Genomic DNA, 19,352 nt, shown 5'->3' with positions numbered 1-19,352 from the left:
ATGTCCCCAGTGGGATTACATGCCTATAAAAAGAGATGGACTTGTTTCTCCAGGGAGAAGTGGCAGACAGAAGAGGTTGTAATGAACAGAAGCACCTGAGAGTTGTGAGGTAATTAATTAAATAATAATTGAATTAATCTGAAGTAGCATGTAGATGTAAGAAGGTGTAAAATATTGAAATTCTGATTGTGGTCTTGAAGCATATTAATGCTTCAGTGCATTTTAAATTATAGACGATTGTTGGACTCCTGGTTTTGTGCAAATGTTGCTCAATGGAGTTTGAAAGATAACTAAGGACACAGTTAAGCTTCTTGACAGGTATTGCAACCAGTGATGGTGGTTGATGTAAGAGCAGTGGGGGAAAAAAATATCCCAAACTACTACAAATCTGCTGCTTCACTTTTGTTGCTGCACTATCTCACAGTTAAACCACACTGAGAGCGACTCCTGCTGGTCTGGTGGGAAAAAAATAAAGAGGGCGAGTTTTCGTTACATCACAAAATGTTCTGCTGTATGAAATTGGAGCCGTTTGAAAATAAAGAGGAGGGCCAAGGGAATGAGGAAGACGCAACTCAAGAAGTGGTGTTGCTTGTGTACAACTGGCAGAGCATGTGAGCGCTTAGAGGCAGTCATGTCAGGCGGTGTGTCTTTCATTTTCAGCTCTGCTTGTGCCGTCGCCTTCAAAAGTTCAAAGGTTGCTGTAGTTCAGTGAATGGTTAACAGGGCTGAAAACTCTCAGGTAAGCCATGCAATCTAAATATTTATGCTGTTTGTGTTTACTGTTAGCCATTTTGAGACAGGAAAAACAACACTTTGCTTCGGTGGAAGGCTTCATTAGATGACAGAAGCATTCTGCTATGGACTTGTGCTCATTCAGAGGAGACGGCCCAGACGCCAATAGATAAAAATATACACCTGGGCGTCCTGGCAATGACACAGCTATCCCTTCAATACTTCATCAAAAGGTGGGAAAGTGGAAAAGCAAGATTTTTAAAAAGTATATAAGCGCTCTAAAAGTTTAATAGCTGTATTAGTCACTTACACCCAACCCCTTCTCAGAAGTCTTCCTGCACCCCTGCAGCTTTTATTAATGACTCTCAAACTGTGAGCCAAACTCTCAAACTTAAACCTAACAACTTAAAAATTCCCCTAAAAATGGGAGTTTAAGAAACTTTAAAAAAGGAGAAGGCAAAAGAAAAACGCTGACGAGTTTTTGCTCAGCCAAGTTGCAGAAAAAAGCAAGGCTGAGATGGTTGCTTCAAATCACTTTGAAGTAACTGCTGGGAATGCTGACAGATAAATGTCCTCAGCTATGCTTTAGGACTGAACTACACTACAGAGCCTTGCAAGTGGATTCGCACCACTTCCAATTCCTAAACTTCCACAATGTTCAATGTAACTCATTACAGCAACACCAACATGGAAGGAAAGGATAAATGGCATTGTCTATTAAAAGTTGCACTGAAAATCAACTGTTGAACATACTGGGCCCCATTTGTTAATGAACAGCCTTTTCTTTTTGGAAACTTGCTGATCATGTTTGCTGAGTTTCCTTCAAGGTTTTTGTGTCACTTATTTAGTCAAATCATTAGCTCACTGACATCCAGCTAAACTTTAGTTCTTCCCAGCCCTGTTTATGGAAGGACTCCAGACCTGCCAACACCTAACTAACATCACTATCATTGTATTGGGCCCAACAGATGGAGCAAACCTCTGTCCCCCCAATATACAATGTCACCATTTGCGGTGGAACCCACGGGAATGAGTTGACCGGGGTGTACATTGTGAGGGAAATGCAGAAACAGAAGATGGAGAAAGCGGGATCTGTTTCTATCACCACTGTTGAGACCAATCCAAGAGCCGTGGCTGCTGGCAAACGATACACGGAGATGGATCTGAACCGCTGCTTCACAGATGTCTTGCTGAGGTAAGCCAGCTATGCGCATAACTCCTGTGGGCAGCAAATTTGAAACTTCTGTGTCGTGTCGACTGCTTAAATCGCTTCTCGACTGCAAGTTCCCCCATAACTGAGTCAACGCCGTATGAGGTGAGGCGAGCACAGGAACTGAACGCTCAGCTGGGGCCCAAAGGAAGCGCAAAGGCTGTTGACCTGCTCATTGATCTACACAACACCACTTCCAACATGGGCCTGTGCTTCATCTTCTACTCCTTAGACTGGATCACTCTTCACATTTACAAATACATAGAGGTATGAACTCAGACACACAGCTTCACAGCTTACTAATATAAATGGAAAGAATACAACAGATCACATGCCTATAGTAACCCTAACATCAACCATAACCCTTTATCCTGACCATAATTAATACATGAAGAAAAAATTAGGCTTACTTGTCTGTTATCCATAAAAGTTTATCTTTTAAGGCTAGTTATTGAATCATTGTTTCATAGATCATTTTTAGAGCCACTGCAGGATGTAAGTTAGGTTTTTAATCTGTAAATATCAAATTTTCAGAAAAACTTGAGCTCTGTGCCTGTGAGAGCGATCAAGCTGGACATTCCCAGCTCCGAACGTTATTCCCTGGAGTCAGTGGGCAAACATGGCTTTGGTAACTATGTAAATGTTCATTATGTTAAAGATTATCTTCATTTTAAAAAATTAAGCTGGATTTCTGTGACATATACATTGTTTTGCTGCAGCGATAGAAGTTGGCCCACAACCTAACGGTGTGCTCAGAGCTGATATCTTCAACGTGGTGAAAGAAGCATTGGATCTCACATTACAGTGGCTTGAGAAATTTAGTTCTGGTAGGAAGCAATGCAGGTTGCTTTCTTTCAACTTTTTTAGTTGAGCAAATCTCTACATGACAAAAGTCCTGAATCTTGCTCTCATTTTTAATTGCGTTGTAGTAATTAGACACATTACTCGTGATTTATTTTCCTCTGCCAACAGGGCACAGTTTCGAAGGCGGCACAGTGGAAGCATACACTTTTGTTAAAAGTGTTGACTACCCAAGAGACTCGGCTGGCAAAGCTACTGCTGTCATCCACCAAGACCTCCAGGTGAACTTCTGCGGCTTTTAAATTCAACAATTTTCCTTTGAACTTAATGAAAAACAGAGGCTCTTTCGACAACCATTGAAGTGAAAACATGCATGTTCATTTTCCTTTTTTTTTTTTTTTTAAATTTTAGGATAATGACTTTAAGCTTCTGCGGTCAGGGGATCCCATCTTCCAGACATTTTCTGGGAATATTTTGAAATATGAGGGAGAAGACCTCTACCCTTTCTTCGTGAATGAATGCGCCTACTACGAGAAGAAGATTGCTTTCCATTTAGCTCAGAGAAAAACATACAACTTTCCGCACATAAGCGTGAAAAAAGATTGAGGAAAGACAAAGGTAACATGAGTGCTTCAATCACGTGAAGAAAAAAACACAATGGAATGAAATAAGGAAGTCAGGAATTTTGAGTCTATCTGTAACACCTGTTTGCAGGTAAAGTGCCTTGCAAAAATAAAATAGATTTTATCTTAACACTGTAATGTACATTTCATTATATTTTCTAGTATTTATTGCAATGACAAAAAATGATTATCGATCATTATTAATTATAGAATGACAGAAAAATCCCTGTCTGTAAAATACAATCTGAAACAGTCAATCCCACTTTTTTTTTCTCACTCTTTTCAATATTATTAGTTGTGCCCAAACAAAATACTCATTACTTGTGTATTTCAGATAATCTTAGATGCATGGTGAAAATTGTCTTCATACATAAATGAAAAATATACACACTGATGCACCTTTCACAACACTGTAATGAAAGTTTTAGTAGAGCTCTTAAAGGTTCATTCTGCTCTAACTGGTCAGAAAGCCAGCACATCTGCACAGAAATGCACAGTTATCCAAATTTATTCAGATATTTTTTATTTTCAAAAGGTAAAGCACCGTCTCTGCATTCAAATAGACAAAATTCCAATAAAATAACCAATTCTGAAATTTATGTCACACAGCAACAATACAGTATTGTGTGTCAGAAAATGAAAACGTTTTCAAGAAGTTTCAATACGTGTAACTTGACATACCGACAGGAAACACTTCAGTTAAAGATGTCAGTTCAAACCAAAGTCACAAATGTATTTTCTGACACCGGTGTGAAATGACAAATTCTTACTTATTTGAAAATGTAACATAAAACATCTGTGATCATTGTGAATTATCAACAAAATGTTTCATACAGATATTTTAACCCACTTTAAATTTGCCAAAGATTTTTTTTTCTGAAAACCTAAAAACGTGAGCATTCTGTGCTAATGTGCTCAAGAGTGAGATTAATTTGATGTTCTTGAGTCTTTTTTTATTTTTTTTTTTATCTTACCTGACCAATTGAAAAAAAGCCAGGTCCTAACACTGCGCCCTCATGACAGACACAGGACATGATGAAAGACCCCAATTTAAGTCCATCACTCTGTATCAAAACAAATAAATCATCAAATGGAAAACAAGAAAATATTTAGCTGGGGAACTGAGGCCTGTTTTCTAATTTTTTCTGTAGTTTTTCCCTTCCCCATAAAGTTGCAAAGAACTTTAGTCCCAATAACCTAAATTGTCTTCACAGATATAAAAATATGAAGTATTGCTTTCAGTTTCCAAATTGTGCTGTTTTCTAAACATTTTCTTTCTCCAAGAATAGAAATGGACACATTTTGAGCCAATGTTAGTCTTTCTAAAAAAAATCCTATTGGTTGAAGAAATGACAATCTGGCCACTGTGCAAATCAGTCAAATAATTAGATAAAACAATAACTGGAGTTGTTCACTCTGCTACTTTGTACTGCAGAAGTATTATTACCCTAAAACCTTTCACATTTTATCAGTTTACAATCACAAACTCCCAGTCAAGAGCTAAGATGGGTTGAATTAAATAAAGGGCCTTTCTGGATGAAAACCTGTTAGAGGCTGCAGATTAAAGAGTAAAAAGGTGTGAAAATGAACTTTAGTAAAAGTTCAAAACTAAACTCAAGTGAAGAAAGACAAAAAAAAAATGCTCTTCCTAGATTTATCTAATCAGAACTAGGTGTTTAAAAAAAATAGAATTGGCAAAACTTTGTCGATTTTTAAGGCTGGAAGAGAGATACCCCAACCAGAAAGCTGAGGTGCTTATGTAAAAATATTGTGACAATTTACTTTTAGCTTCCCATTTATGCACTGCGAGGTGTTGGCCCAAAAAATGAGCTCTGTGGCTGTAAAGACCCTGAATGTGAAAACTCAAGGGTGTAGATACTTTTGCAAGGTGTCTTATATCAAGAATGTGTTCTTTTTTTAGTTTATGGTCAGGAAAACTGTGAAGATAAACTGCAAAATTTGACTAACTCCAACAAAACCATCATTGAACAACTGAGAAAGCAACTGTCTAGACAACTTTTAACATTTAAATGGCAGTAGTAACAGAATTTCCTGAACACATTTAATAGATTCAGCTTGTGACAAAACCAACACAATAAAATTGGTAATTATGCTGCATTAATACACACGAGATTCATCAATATCAATGACAGCACAAGGTGAGTGGTTCCACTTTTAGACTGTGACATTTTATGACATTTAGTCATTTTACCACAGACCAAAATAAAAGAAAATACCACAGATGATGGAAAGGTCAATCCAAATGACATGCAAAGGTTGATATTTAAAATGATGCAAAAACAAGACAAAAGTTAAATAAAGGTGCACCAGACTGTTTCCAGTAACAGAAACAACTACCTTGATTTGGATCATAAAAGTCCACATCTAAAAGTCAGATAGTGCAAGTTTACACAGTTGCATCCGATTTAAGGACAATATGGTGAGCAGCTGAAAAAGCATTGGCAACAAAAAGACGGCAAATGGCAAAATAAAAAGACCCAAGCAGAAATAAAAATAGCACATTACCTTCAGAAGCTAAACATCTGCAACATCAAGATGATACACAACTCAGTAATGGAATAAAAAACAAAAAAAGGCAAAGGTGATTTATAAAGCCACACGAAATAATTCAATGTGTTTATTAGTACGTACGGATCGGCTGCAGCTGACGTTTAAACCTGTGATACCCTGAACTATTTCTGCATTGCAAGACTGCTACAGTGGAAGTGAAAAGCTACGACCTGAACATTTTATTGAACTACAACCACAAATTGTTGGAAGGAAGGTTGTAGACCTACTGGTTATTGTAAAATATATTATTCCTCTCTCTTTATGCAACCCTATATGCGGTGATGCGGGTGTAGTGTTTACGGTGACTTCTGGCCGCCCACAGGAACAGAGCGGCGGCCATCATCTGCAGGGGGAAGGAAATGAGGGCCAGGTAGAGAGACCACCCCATTGACCCAAGGACATCTCCCGGTTTGTTGTATTTGTTGTTGAGCAGATTCACGCTGGTCCAAAAACAGCAGACGGTTCCCAAAGAGCAGAGGCCTGACAACGAGACAACAGCCGCGGAGAAGGATGAGAAACAAAGATGCTGTTGATTACAATCATCAGTCTTCGGCTTGTTGCAGGGCTTAAAGTAAAAAATAAAAATATATATATTTTGTAGCTTTTGTGGTGGTGATAATAGGAACATTGTTGGACGTTTACTAGAAATGGTCTTTGAAAAGTTTAACAAACTGCTTAAAATTAGCGCAACAAAAAAGAAAACTTGACGTATCGATGTCCTCAGTGAGGTTCCAAAGTGTTTGGACTAAAAGAAAAAAAAAAAAGGATCTGTGCAGCCTCAGAGTAAAAAGAATAATAATCATCAAAAAGACACACACCACCACATTCGACAGACAATTTACAAGAAATTTTAAAAAGTCGACATTACAATCTAAAGAAAGAAGTTACACAGAGCTGGTTTGAGGATTTTGTGGTTTTTCTGCTTCTTTAAATGTTCTGGATAATAAAGTCCCGTAAGAGAAACAAATCACTTGTTTTCACATTTTGGTTGGAGCTGAGAAAACTACAACGGCTGCTGGACTGGAGGCTGTGTGCAGCAGGGAAAGGTCTGGTTGGTCCAGTAGTTTCAGTTGGTGCAGAGCGGGAGTCTGCAACCTTTACAATAAGAAAAGAGCAGTTTCTGCTCTCAGGCCAGCCAAATAAAACTCATTTAGAGTCACTACTTTGGTTTTTGGAAAAAAGACAGCTTATGATGATAAATGTCTACTCCAATAAATTTGTTGTCATTTTCAAAGAAGCATTTTTTTCCTTCAATTTTTATAATTTAAAATAGAGAGAAATATAACATTTTGCACAAAAAGGACAGTGACCTATCACAGCTCAACATTAAGATAGAAATACAGCATTTTAACAAAAGGCTACACCTGAGATCAACAGCACAAGGATGCATTTCTCTGACCTGCAATAAAATGGAACAATCCTACAACCAGGGTTGGCGTGAAGCTGCGGCACAGGCAGGCACAGACGCCTACCAGACCACTGAGAAACACCAGAGACAAAGACACCAGGGGCAGCAGAAACTGGCACCTCCACAGATCTGCAAACACAGGATAAGGATTCAGAGGTTTGTAAAATTAAACCAACCACTGAAAATAGTTTGGAAGTCAAATGAACAACTGCAACAAAAATAAAAGTTTTGTTGTTTTTTTTTTATCTTTTTTGGTAGTGTTGGGTATAAAATTAAAACTCCAACACAACGAGAGAGGAAGAAAAGTGAAAAAATATTTAGATAAAAAAAAAAAAAGATATACATGACTTTTTGAAATTTTCCTGTTTGTGATTTTCACTCACAGGTTCTGAGCAGATCGTCCTCGCTCTCATTATGTTTGACCTTTGCGAGGTATTGCTGAGGAAGGGTGAAGCTCACACAGAGGGTCTCCGTCTTAGGATCTAAAGTGAAGGGAAGAGGGGAAAGATCTACCCAAGCGTCCGAGATCAGCACATAAAGCAGGGTGGAACACAGGACTGGAGAACAGGATGAGACAGAAAGCCTGACTTACGCAGGCATTTCTTACAGATCAATAATACACCAATTCTTCAAAAGCAAACCCAAGGTATCCATTTCCAAAAATTCAGATGCAGTTCTGTCCTTCCTAAGCTCTCACTGAGGAAGGAGACAAGAGATTATTTAATGTTTTTTTTTTTTGTACCCGTCCATGGAATGGAATCCAAATTTTTTTTCACTTATGCTTGTCGGTGCAGAGTCTCGTGGCAGCCCCTCCTTTTGTCTGTATGGCTACCCTACCATGTGAAAGAAGCCCACCTACTTTTTATAACCCTCCATTGTTCGAAGTTGAGCCATGTGCTCCAACTTCAGCTGAAATTATTACATTTTTGATCAAGCTCAAAGGATTATTTGAAGGTAAAAAGCACACAAGATAACCTGCAAGTTGAGAAGGAGCCATAGAATTAGGAAAATTGTTTTAAATTGCAAAATTTGTGATTGCTCTGAAGGTCAGATTAGATATACAAACTGCAAAATGTGGCATATTGTAAACTACCTGTACATCCACTTTGATGAGTGCAATTTCTCTGTTGTGTTGTGTTGTCACTTTCATTGTCTGTCTGAAGATCACCTGTTGATTAAGAAACTTATTAAAATCTTGATAATCTTATCAACTTTGTTTGAAGATTTATTATTTTGGTTTCTTTATTTTTGAACACGATGCAAAAGGCAAATCCCACTATTACCAATATAAGATCAAACCACCACGACACTTAACATTCCTCATTGAATGCAAAGCTAAATGCACGAGATAGACAGTAACTTCAAGTTCACATTCTCAACAATCACGTTCATTTTTCATGAATTTATTAGAAAATAGAAAGAGAGGGAAAGTATGGGTCAAATTTGCAAGATCTTAAACAGCTGCTCTAACTCACTATACGACAAAGGATTCAGATCACACTCCGGTGAAGCTCTTATGTGGGTCTGCAGTTATTGGTCTAACTATCTGAAATGCACCTTCATTGTAAAATAAACCTAAACAATTGTACTCTCTTATCAAATAATTTAACAAATTCTTCTGGTCTAATAAATAGTAACAATAGAATGTCTGCATCTAATAATATCTTCTAGCTTTATACCTATCTCAGGTGCAGTATGGATGGAAAAGGGTATTTTTTTCTCACAATAGACTACAGTATTAGAAACTGCATTTCATTCAGGTTTTTAAAGGATAGTCCAGGGTTTTCTACTCTAAAGGAAGTGAAAACTCCAGAGCAAGATGCTGCCGCTACGATCTTCCTTAGTGAGCAAGGAGTGAATTGTATCAACAAAAGTGTGTGTGTGGTTTCATCAGATCATAGTACAAAGTTTCACTTTTTTATCTAATAAGTTTTCAATCTGTTTGTTGTTCAGTTTAAGTATAAATGTTATCTTCCACAGTAAATCAAATAAAAAGACTTATCAATGTCAGTTTTTGTTAATATGTAGAAGCAGACACGTGTTAACGTCTTCCAAAGCAGGTAAGCTCTTGTTGGGACACTGCTTCTTTTTTATTTATTTATTTATTTTTAAAAAGCTGCATTTCTTTTAATTTCCTAATTATTTGTGTAAAACATTAAAGTCAAAAGAAGCTCAGAGGTGTTAGTAGCCATATTATTCCTGGTCGTTCACACACATAGCGATTGGAGAACGACTGGATTCCAGTGGAGGAACAACTGGAGGAAATAAACATTAGAAACTAAATAAATATATCACTTTCTAACTTAAATTTTTCTTTCAAACAAAATTAAAAAATAGACTTTGCAGTTTAGCGTTTCTGTGACTTGTTTTAGTGCAGGTTAGATACAATACCTTGCTTACAGCAATACCAATGCATGCAGAGAGGAACCTGGATACACCTCCACCACAGGCCCAAGGTGCCGTTCCACTTGAACAGGTGGCTGCTGTACGTCTTCTCCTCAAATTCCCCAGTGAGGAACTCATTTTTGATCAGAGTGGTGTTGATACACTGTTTGATGGGCGGGGTGCTGTACTGGAACCAGTTCTGAGTCCCCACCGCCACGGACAGATAGACAGTGGCCAGCAGGCTGAGGACCGAGCCGATGACCAGAGCAGTGGCGTAGCGATTATCCACCATGGTCTCACAGACAGTTCGGACTGCCTGCAAGCAGGGGAGGGCAGGGAGATGTCATTTCTGACAAAGAACGGACTGCATATAAATGTTTCGTCCTTCAGCAACTTCAGCCACAGCAGCACTACTCTGAAGCAGCGGATCAGTTTTACTCCTTAAACCAAACATCTGACCGCATCTTGAATGTGGAATATGTCCAAATCCAAAACACTCTGTTGTTAAACTTCAGCTAGACTATTTCCTCAGGATTACAAAATGTCCCGATCACACTGCATCAGGTTTAGTATCGAAGCCACTGACGATGTACAAGCGAAGAACTAAAAGCTAACTTCAACGTCCTGACAGCTGTGTGTGTGTTGTTAGCACCTTATTAAGCTGGGTGTGTTTCAGTCGGTGTCCGAACCTCGGAGACTTTATTCGGTCATGTTTAAATATCACCGGAACAGTGGGGCCGAAGGGTACTGAAAAACAAAGACAAAACCCAATTTTATCCCAGCAACTGTGGCGACAAGAACGTTGACATTCAATAGCTAATTTAATGGACTCGTTTCAGTTAGCAGCTACACAGAACATAGAAACATGGCGACCCAGCTGTGTTTCTAGGTCGAAACAGCCACACATAGAAGGCACCGTCGTTATAATTAAAGTAAAAATGTAAAAAATAAAAATAAAAATAATAATAATAAAAAATAGCATTATAATCAAATTCATAGGTAACAAAAGCGTAATACTGACAACCGCTTCCTCTCAGTTCCCCGATGCTGCTCCGGTGTGACGTCGGTCTTGTTTTTTTTTTTTTTTTCCTTTTAGAACTTTATTGAAATTGTTGCATTTGTTACAGTGAAAAAAGTATTGAACATCTGGGAAACCAACAAAATAGAAAAGTAAGATGTCAATAAACAAATACTGTATTCAGTAAAAAAAAAAGTATACCCCTTTTGTTTGAATTCAAGGTTGTATATAGATGCAATTTCAAATCTATTACCAGGTGTTCAAAACCTTTTATGAACACGACTTTTGCAAGAAACATTTTATTTTGGCACAAGAAATAGGGCAGAATTTTAATGTACTTTCTCAAAATGCAGTGTGAAATCAGGTGCATTGTTATTGAAAATCAGTGAAATGCTTTTTAAAAAGTTTTGTGAGCTAATTTCTGCACTAAGATCTTCCACTTTGTCTGCAGGATAAAGGATAAAATCTGAAACCAGATTTTAATAAAAATATTGATTGAATTTTAGAATTGATGACTTTTAGTTGAGTTAGATTGTCTAGGCTGGGGTCAGGAGGATTTTAGGTCAATATCTTCAACCTCCTTACTTACATACTATATGTGCCCTGCCATTGGATTGACACCCAGAGTTGCTCCCTTTAGATGATTATCATGCAACAGCCTCAGTTGGTGCCATGCAGCACAAATTGTTGAAGTATGGGAAGAGAAGTAAAATAATGATAAATATGAGAGGTGCAGTTTAGAAAATGTGGCATATTTAACACTGGTGAGACTCCCAAATAAAGAATGAGTGTAATATAGAAACCAGAACTAACCTATCCTGTCTTTAAATTTGATGCCATACATCTGCCTACCCTATAATGTGAATATGCATAAAAGCTAATTTGTATTAAAATAAAGATGGGTTTCAAGTTTTTATTTTGATTTTATGAAATAGGCACATCTTGTACAAATATTGTAACTACTTCATAAATGACATTTGACTAATTTAAGGCTATAGAGCAATTGGTTTTAGTCATAGGACTCCACATCTGAACAGATATATCCCTGATGTAGTTTTCATCTGAAAAATTAAATGTTCCCTGAATGATGAAATGCCACAGCTAACATTGCTTATGATCCCTTTGAGAAGAGTTTTTGGCTACATGCTACAATCAAGTGGTGCAAACATGGTTAGAAAATAGTATCACAAAAAAAATTAGATTTACATAACATAGATCAGGCAAAAAAAACAAAAAAAAACAAGAGAAATTTCAAATGCTCATCCATTTCACAAACCAATCATTGATTCCAGGCTCATATCTTAAGTCCTGCAGTGCAAACTGATTCCTTTAGTGCAACAGAGAGTTCCCTTTTTGTCACAGGAAATCCTTTTCAGCAAACAGTCTCCTGCGCAGTTTGGGTTCTGTTACATTGAGGATCGGTGTGGTTGTAAACTCAATTGTGCATGCCTGGGAGCTGCATGGATCTGCTTCTAGCTCCAGGATGGTCACATTGTTTGGTGCTGCTGTGCTCAGGATGCTGGCAGGCACAAAAAGTGTCACCTGAGGGCCTCGAGCGGGCCAGTAACGCCCTAAATTAAAACCATTAATCCAGATCTGCCCCTAAGGAAGCAAATAAATATTTAGTTTGTACTGCACTTTAGTCAAAGATCCCTAGCAGAAATTACATTTGGAGTGTAAAAGTTTAACTAGCGTTATAAATGAAACAATAACAAAACATTTAATATCTGAGAATATTTGTAGAAGGGTAGAGACAGCTCATGTTCTTATTGCTTAAATAAATGAAAAAGAAAGACCTACTTTCACAATTTAATTAAACTCACATGCTGAATATCTATACATGAGCAGGTGACAAAGCTTAAAAGCTAAATGCTTATTTTAAAGTCACTCACCTTCTTCCAGCCTGGCAGCTTGACATAAGTGTCTTGAGGGAGGTCAGGAATACCATCAGGAATGATGAAGCTTCCATTATAGAAAGCGGGAAGCGAAAGAGTTGCAGGCTGATCTGGATCTCTCTGTGTGGGAGGTTGTTCTCCGAGGAGGCCCTGACTGACCGCCTCGTCGATGCTAAGACTGTACATGGTCCAGCCGGTGAGGTTTTTTTTCCCCAGATAGAGATTGGAGACCAGGCCCTTTATTGAGAAAACAATAAACGATAAAAAAATGTAACATTTCTAAAGCATTCTAAATGTTTCAGCATGGATGGCCCATTGTGATCCCAGGTTGGTGCAGTGTCTGTGATTTTATGTGAGCTACAACTTAATGTCTGACAGACCTTGAGGCCTCAATAACATATTTCTAAAGCCGAAAAAAACTAACTAACCTTGAAGTCATTGATGTCTTTTCCATAATTGGTTCGACCCATGTTTTCCACCAGGACGTCCACCTGACTTCCAGCTTTTCCCGTCACATTCACACTCAAGACCTTGTTCCTTTCCAGAACCCCTACTGCCACCTTAGAAAAAAAAAGAATGTTTATATTAGTACAATTATCACAAAAAAAATTGTACATTTTGAAATTGAAATTTGTATTTACTGTTTCTGTCCTGAAGTGCTGTTGACTGGTGGTAGACTGAATCACTCAGTCTGTTGTTTGTTAATTTAAATTCCTCATACTTTGTCATTACATGTACTCAGAGCACTGAAAAAGCTGGTCTCTAACGTAACAGGCCAATTAACGTACTGCTGTCTGTTTCTGTATTTTTGTAAGAATTTTGTGCTCTTCACTGGAGTTCTGCATCTACTGTAGTTCTTAATCATTAGCTATAATTCACAATTTGCAGAGAGGATCTGATGATAAATAATGCGACTCACCCCGTCCACCGACACATACGCTCTATCATGGACCCCATTCAGAGGTGATGACAGAGGGGTGGGTTGGCTGCAATTAACAGGTAGAGTCGTTCTGTACAGAACAAAGCCAAAATTCTGGAGAGGAAAAAAAATAGATACCTTATATAGGGGGAAAAAAAAGTGAAAACCAAACTGGAACTACTGTGGCAAGAAAAGACTGGAGGATACCTGATTTAAATCAGTGAACGTCTGAGGATAGGTGCTTTTAACTGGACCTGAGAATGACAGCTTTTCTACGGCACTTAATACCGTCTGGAGCTGCAGGAGACAAAACCAGTAAGTCAACGCTAGTTTGGTGCAAAGTCAGAAAAGATGGTCACAACCCAGAAGCCTGTAAGTTATTACATCAAACACAGTCATCTGAATGCTTACCTTTTTCATTTTAACAGAACCGTATGCATACTTTGGCGTTGTTGGTGGAATCGGTCCCTCTGGTACCTTCCTGTACTATTTTAGGAAGATAAAGATATTCACAATGACACACAAAAAAATATCTAAAACAATGCTTAAATATTCAGGTTTATACCATTCTGATAACGTCTCTGATGGCAAAGTACTTCTCTGTGAGATCTCCTGCCTCTGATAGAGGGGCATCATAGTCATAGCTTGTGGGCTGTGCAGCATATGGAGAGTTTGCGCCTGAGAGCATTAAAACACACCTTTAGCAGGAAAGATGCAGGAAAGCTGCATTATTCTTACATCACACTCACCATTCCAGTAGCCAAAGTTTGACCCGCCTATGAACATGTACCTTCAGGGAAGGAATGAAAAAAAAAAAAATTGGACTTAAAATATTGACTTTAGGTTTTTTTTTTTTTTTAGAATTAGTAACAAAACGATCACATTGTAATGATGTAATGATAAACTTTCTTCATCGAAGGTCTATCTAACAATGACCGACTCGACATTTGCAACAACTTCAATAAATCACGTAACATACAGACATACATGTATGGAAGTTTGTGTTGAAATTGGACCAATTTTTGGTCATTATGTGTTCCATTTTGATAGTAACGTGGTACATCTGAATATCTCAATATGCTATTGACCAAATCTGCATGTTGTTTGCAACAATTGTGCTAACTAATTGCTAACCAATTGTAGCAATTGGTTACTGCTGATTTTGATCCATTTAGTTCAAATTTAAGTCTTTATCAAAGTGTGAAACTTTTCCACTTTTTCAACTGGAAAATATGTAATTTTTCATCAGGAAAATATGTAAACCTGCCAATCTCGAGTTGAAAATTACACTGTAAACCTGGAACTATAAGCCCCGGCTTACAGCCTTTATTGCCTCTTTTCTTTCAGTAGCACAATGTTCCCAACTGTGTTTGTGAGCTTCAGCGTCTCAGTAACTAAAAACAGATGTGAGGTGTGGGAAATGAGGTCAGTTGGAGTCCTCTCAAATAATCAACAATTTTTACCAATGTACAGAAAGTGAATGCATGAAACCTGACATATAATAGTCAATCAAATATTAGTGTCCTATAAGTCCTTTGTGAATGAAATACTGCACACATGACACTGCAAAAAAATGTGTATCATAATATACAGTGCTCCTTTGATAAGAATGATCCATCCTTTCAACAGTTCTTTTGGTTGTTTTTAAATTTAATATATTTGAACAATCATTGGATGTTTCTTCTATACAATCTCAAATTTTAAGACTTCAATGCTTGCAGTCGCCAAATTTCACAAGTGGAAAAGTTACACAACTTCTGCCAGCAGGTGGCGTAAGCAGCATCATAGTCACAGATTTCTTCTCTAAACTAATCACCGGTAACTTCTGCTCACTTACAGGTTAACGTTTGCTTCCACAGCCAGCATCTGGCTGAGGGACTTGGCCACTACAGCGGACGACACGACAGAGTGACGGGATCCCCAGTGGTCCAGCCATCCAGTGTAAAACTCAGAGTTCACCTGTGTAACAAAGGAACCAGAGTATTTTCACTTTGCCACGTGGGTAACTGTAACAACATGCAGAGGGTAAGACAAGAGGCTTACCAAAGGCCCATAAGGTTCAGCATGTCGCTGTGCTGCAAAGGCAGCAGTTATATTTGCACCTAGCAGAGAGATGAGTCACAGAATAGCAAAGTGTCTTTGTGTAACTTCTGACTAAGCTCAAACATGACAATGAGTCAACAGAGGCACACAAATACGAAAACAAACCTGAATTAAGGAATCTCAGAGGATACACAATAACGCAAACCAGCTTCTATCACATAATTCTATCTGAAAAGTGAGTCATTCACAGAAAAGGAATTTTCACTGTAACATGCAGAGTTGTTAAGCTTACCAGGACCAAAGTCTACCGTGGCATAGAGGTCTTGTATTGAGCCACACTTCAGGTACTTCACCCCAGCACCATCTGTGGTGAACAGCACCACCTCGTCTCCCAGTTGAGTTCTGAACAGTTTGGTTAGGTGACGCATATAGTTGTAGTCACAGGCAAAGTAGCTGCCATATTCATTCTCCACCTGTTGATAAAGGTTGTGTGTCAATATTTTTCTTCTCTTATCAGACTAAATCTTGTTTGAATGGATGATTTGTAACTCCTCACACGTATTGGCAACCTGGTCAATTAGATCAAAAAGTAAAAACATTCATCAGCCATATTTCCAGATCCTCTCCTGGACTCTCTTCAGCTCATCCGTACAATCTATACGATGGCCTTTGATGAAGGTTAATTTCTGTTTTTTCTTGGTTTTTAATTATGTAATTGTTGATTAAGATCCAATGATTATCCACTTATCACTTTCAATAAGCAGAGGCCAAACTGTCCATGAGAAACTTCAATAAGTACACATATTAAAAATTCTCCATTGATATTTATTTACCATTTATTTGTTTACCAGGGCAGACTAATAACTTTGAAGTGGGCTGTAAAATGAAAACCAGTCAGGTACGAGCATGACAAACAAATTGAGACATCCAGGCTCACCTGTACAGTGATGATGGGACCGCCGTTCTGATAGAGGTAAGGCTTCATCATGGGTAACAGCTTCCCCATCCATTTATCCACAGCTGCAATGTAATCTGGAATAGACACAAATTACAGCATTGTACTTTCATGCTGTAGGATACTGCATGCATTCCTGACTAGATGTGTGTTTGGTGCTTACCAGGGTCAGACGATCGCAGCACAATGTTTTTGTTTTTGAGAAGCCATGCAGGCAGACCCCCCTAATCGGCAGAATCACATAAATAATTAGAAACAAAACAAGAAAAATATTCCCTCAGCAGGCGCCGAGATTGCCAAGCTTTAGATTTCACTCATTGTACACAGTTCATTATAGATACACTGTCTTGCTAAAACATCAATTTTGCTAAGACTTATTTTCCTGTATTGATCACATTACAACATAAAAGCCAGAAAATGACTGTAGGGGGAAGTAAACCAACACAAAACAGTAAAACTAAAGAATCTTAACCACAAAATCCCAGCACTGATCCAGTTTTTCAGATTTTTTGTTCAAATGGTGACATTCAGATAAAATATGAGACTGCAGGTTTGAGGTCTGCTCCTCAAACAAGTCCTTCTTATGCATATTGTCACAGCAGACACACACACAGCTGTCTGGGGAGTAAATGCTATTTTCTGACAGTCTTGGAGAAGGCTTTGTGTCAGAGGACATACTGCACAAAGGACAATGCAAGAGAAATGATATATTTTAGTGAATCTCGCAAATGCTATCTGGCTGATGTGGAGTGCCACATTAACTATGTTATTTTAGCACATGTCTAGCTAGATCACAGCACTTACTTGAACCCAAAGGAAGCCTTTAAAAAAATTAGACTAAATGTCTCTTTTCAACTCAGTTTTTGAAAGCAAACACATTAAGGGCACGTTTTTCTCACCATATCCCACTCTCCACATATGTACGGCCCTGGACGGAGGATCACCAACAAACCGGTGTCCTGAGCCAACTTCAGAAAATATTCCACATCTCTGTCTCCGCTGAAATTGTACTGGCCAGGAGTCTCTTCATGGTAGTTCCAGGGAATGTAGCTGCAATCGTGAGAAAGTATTAATGTTCAACAGTTAACTCATAAATTGTGTTTTATCCTAAGTTAATGCAAAATGACCCAAAATCAGAATGAGATTCAATAAAAAAAGAAAGAAGGACATTGTTTTCATTTTAATATGAATCTAAAATATGCTGTTGAAGTGAAAATTGGTTTTTAAATAAACACAGAGAATAAAATACTCCCTCTGATCATTAATACATATTTACTAAAAACTGTCTTAGAACTTATATGTCAAGGGGTTACTCAGTTCACCAGATTTATATATTACATTATGTCTTACACCCAATAAATAAATACCACATTAAATTAAAAAAACGTTTCTTTTTGAACTAATTCTATCACATTTGGTCTGGGGAACTTCTATTATATTATTATAAATTCAGCCTGCTTCCAGGTTCACTGAATAATGTGTTCAAACAGAAATCTCCAACCCTGGCCCTCAGGCCCTCAGGCATCCATGCTTTGGGTGTGTCTGTGCTCCAGGACTCCAAACTGTAATGACTGCTTTGTCTCCTCAGGATGGCATTAAAAGCAGAAAAGCTGGTTAACACACACTCCTTTGATTCATGTGTGTGCCAGCAGAGAAAAATCTAAAACATGTTATGACATCTGATCCTGCTTATACTGACCAAAGTATTTGTTATCCATAATCAAATGTCATAATTTTAAATTAGAAGACAAACTAAAAGCAACTTTTCATCTGTTAAAAGCAAGTAGTAGTTGTGAATATGATATTGCTTCCTATACTATGCAATGACAATAACTCATCTGTGCAGTGTCTACAACTTTCTTGGGAGACCACTGATGCATCTCATAATTCCTGATTTTAAATGTGATACGAGAGAGGACCATATTTGTGTGTGTCGGGGAATCATACGTCTGGATGGCGTTCAGTCCTGCCATGTACATCTTTAGCAGCCGGTCTTTCCAGTAGGCCCTGGGGATCCTGCTGTAGTGGATGCTTCCAGATATGTAACGAAATTTTCCCCCATCCTTACGGAAACAGTTGTTTTTGTAGTCCACGCTGAATGATGGAGACGTCCCGTTCTGCAGGTCAAAACACCATTATCTGTCATTGAACACTTACATATGTGCAGTACTTCCCATAGAGTTTCAAGTATAGAGCTCAGAGATGACACCTCAGGTGACTGTAGGCCAAACAGCTGACTGTCAGCTGATGAGTTCTAGTAAACAATGCTGCAGACCTGTTCAAAACTATAATCAGAAAAAAATTAAAGCTTTAGAAAGTAGTCTAGACCCATATAAATATATATTTTAGCTTAAAATATCCAGGATTTATGTAATTATTATGCCAATAAACCATAAAATCTGTTCAATTCAGTTTAAACTGTTACATAAACTCAAAAGAAAGGTGAAAGACTTTAACTAGGTGCTCAGAAATACTCACAGAGTTTCCAAACATCATCAGCAGCAGCAGCAGAAAGACGCTATTATATCGGAGCATCGACATGACGAGCCTCTCTCACAGCTGGTGATGTGATGTTGCTGTGTTAAAACTCCTCAACAGGCGCCGCAAACGCCAACAAAGTCAGATATCAAGCCAGGGACTTCCCTAGGTGTCAAGAAGAGTCGCGGAAGTGAAAATCATGTGACCGGCTGGCCCCATGAAAGAGCTGGGATGCTTTCTGGCCAGTAGTAGGTGGCGCTGCAGAGTGTTTCAGTACGGTGTACATTTTAGGACATCCTCAGGACTCAAGAGAG

The 19,352-nt window shown here is 38.2% G+C and overlaps 3 protein-coding genes across 6 annotated transcripts; 1 reads left to right on the top strand and 2 right to left on the bottom strand.

The window, feature by feature from the left end:
* The first annotated feature begins 47 nt into the window (after positions 1-47).
* LOC129366906 (N-acyl-aromatic-L-amino acid amidohydrolase (carboxylate-forming) B-like) lies at positions 48-3,496 on the top strand. Of its 3 annotated transcripts, none has more exons than XM_055040996.1 (7): positions 48-109; positions 1,701-1,927; positions 2,017-2,209; positions 2,477-2,570; positions 2,662-2,769; positions 2,915-3,024; positions 3,155-3,496. In XM_055040996.1, the coding sequence occupies exons 2-7, from the start codon at positions 1,701-1,703 to the stop codon at positions 3,347-3,349; spliced, it is 927 nt and encodes a 308-aa protein (XP_054896971.1). In that variant the 5' UTR covers positions 48-109; the 3' UTR covers positions 3,350-3,496. The 3 variants fall into 3 exon arrangements, with proteins under 3 accessions (XP_054896971.1, XP_054896969.1, XP_054896972.1); XM_055040994.1 differs by lacking the exon at positions 48-109 and adding an exon at positions 478-739; XM_055040997.1 differs by lacking the exon at positions 48-109 and adding an exon at positions 804-965.
* A 362-nt stretch (positions 3,497-3,858) lies between these two features.
* On the bottom strand, positions 3,859-10,814 carry cldnd1b (claudin domain containing 1b). Of its 2 annotated transcripts, XM_055040998.1 has the most exons (7): positions 10,752-10,813; positions 10,383-10,477; positions 9,737-10,046; positions 8,439-8,513; positions 7,729-7,827; positions 7,337-7,474; positions 3,859-6,417 (listed from the first exon to the last, which is right to left on the bottom strand). In XM_055040998.1, the coding sequence occupies exons 3-7, from the start codon at positions 10,020-10,022 to the stop codon at positions 6,197-6,199; spliced, it is 819 nt and encodes a 272-aa protein (XP_054896973.1). In that variant the 5' UTR covers positions 10,023-10,046; positions 10,383-10,477; positions 10,752-10,813; the 3' UTR covers positions 3,859-6,196. The 2 variants fall into 2 exon arrangements, with proteins under 2 accessions (XP_054896973.1, XP_054896974.1); XM_055040999.1 differs by lacking the exon at positions 8,439-8,513 and having other exon boundaries at positions 10,752-10,814.
* Positions 10,797-19,230, bottom strand: glb1 (galactosidase, beta 1). The gene is made up of 16 exons (XM_055040993.1): positions 19,039-19,230; positions 18,508-18,677; positions 17,460-17,610; positions 16,724-16,784; positions 16,543-16,637; positions 15,898-16,078; positions 15,606-15,664; positions 15,400-15,521; positions 14,312-14,352; positions 14,128-14,240; positions 13,974-14,048; positions 13,770-13,859; positions 13,563-13,676; positions 13,072-13,203; positions 12,641-12,880; positions 10,797-12,350 (listed from the first exon to the last, which is right to left on the bottom strand). The coding sequence occupies exons 1-16, from the start codon at positions 19,099-19,101 to the stop codon at positions 12,105-12,107; spliced, it is 1,953 nt and encodes a 650-aa protein (XP_054896968.1). The 5' UTR covers positions 19,102-19,230; the 3' UTR covers positions 10,797-12,104.
* Positions 19,231-19,352: the final 122 nt, after the last annotated feature.

The sequence above is a fragment of the Poeciliopsis prolifica genome, unplaced genomic scaffold, assembly GCF_027474105.1.
Source record: "Poeciliopsis prolifica strain line A6 unplaced genomic scaffold, Auburn_PproV2 SCAFFOLD016, whole genome shotgun sequence".
NCBI classification, from domain to species: Eukaryota; Metazoa; Chordata; class Actinopteri; order Cyprinodontiformes; family Poeciliidae; genus Poeciliopsis; species Poeciliopsis prolifica.
This window is presented reverse-complemented; position numbering and strand designations above follow the sequence as displayed.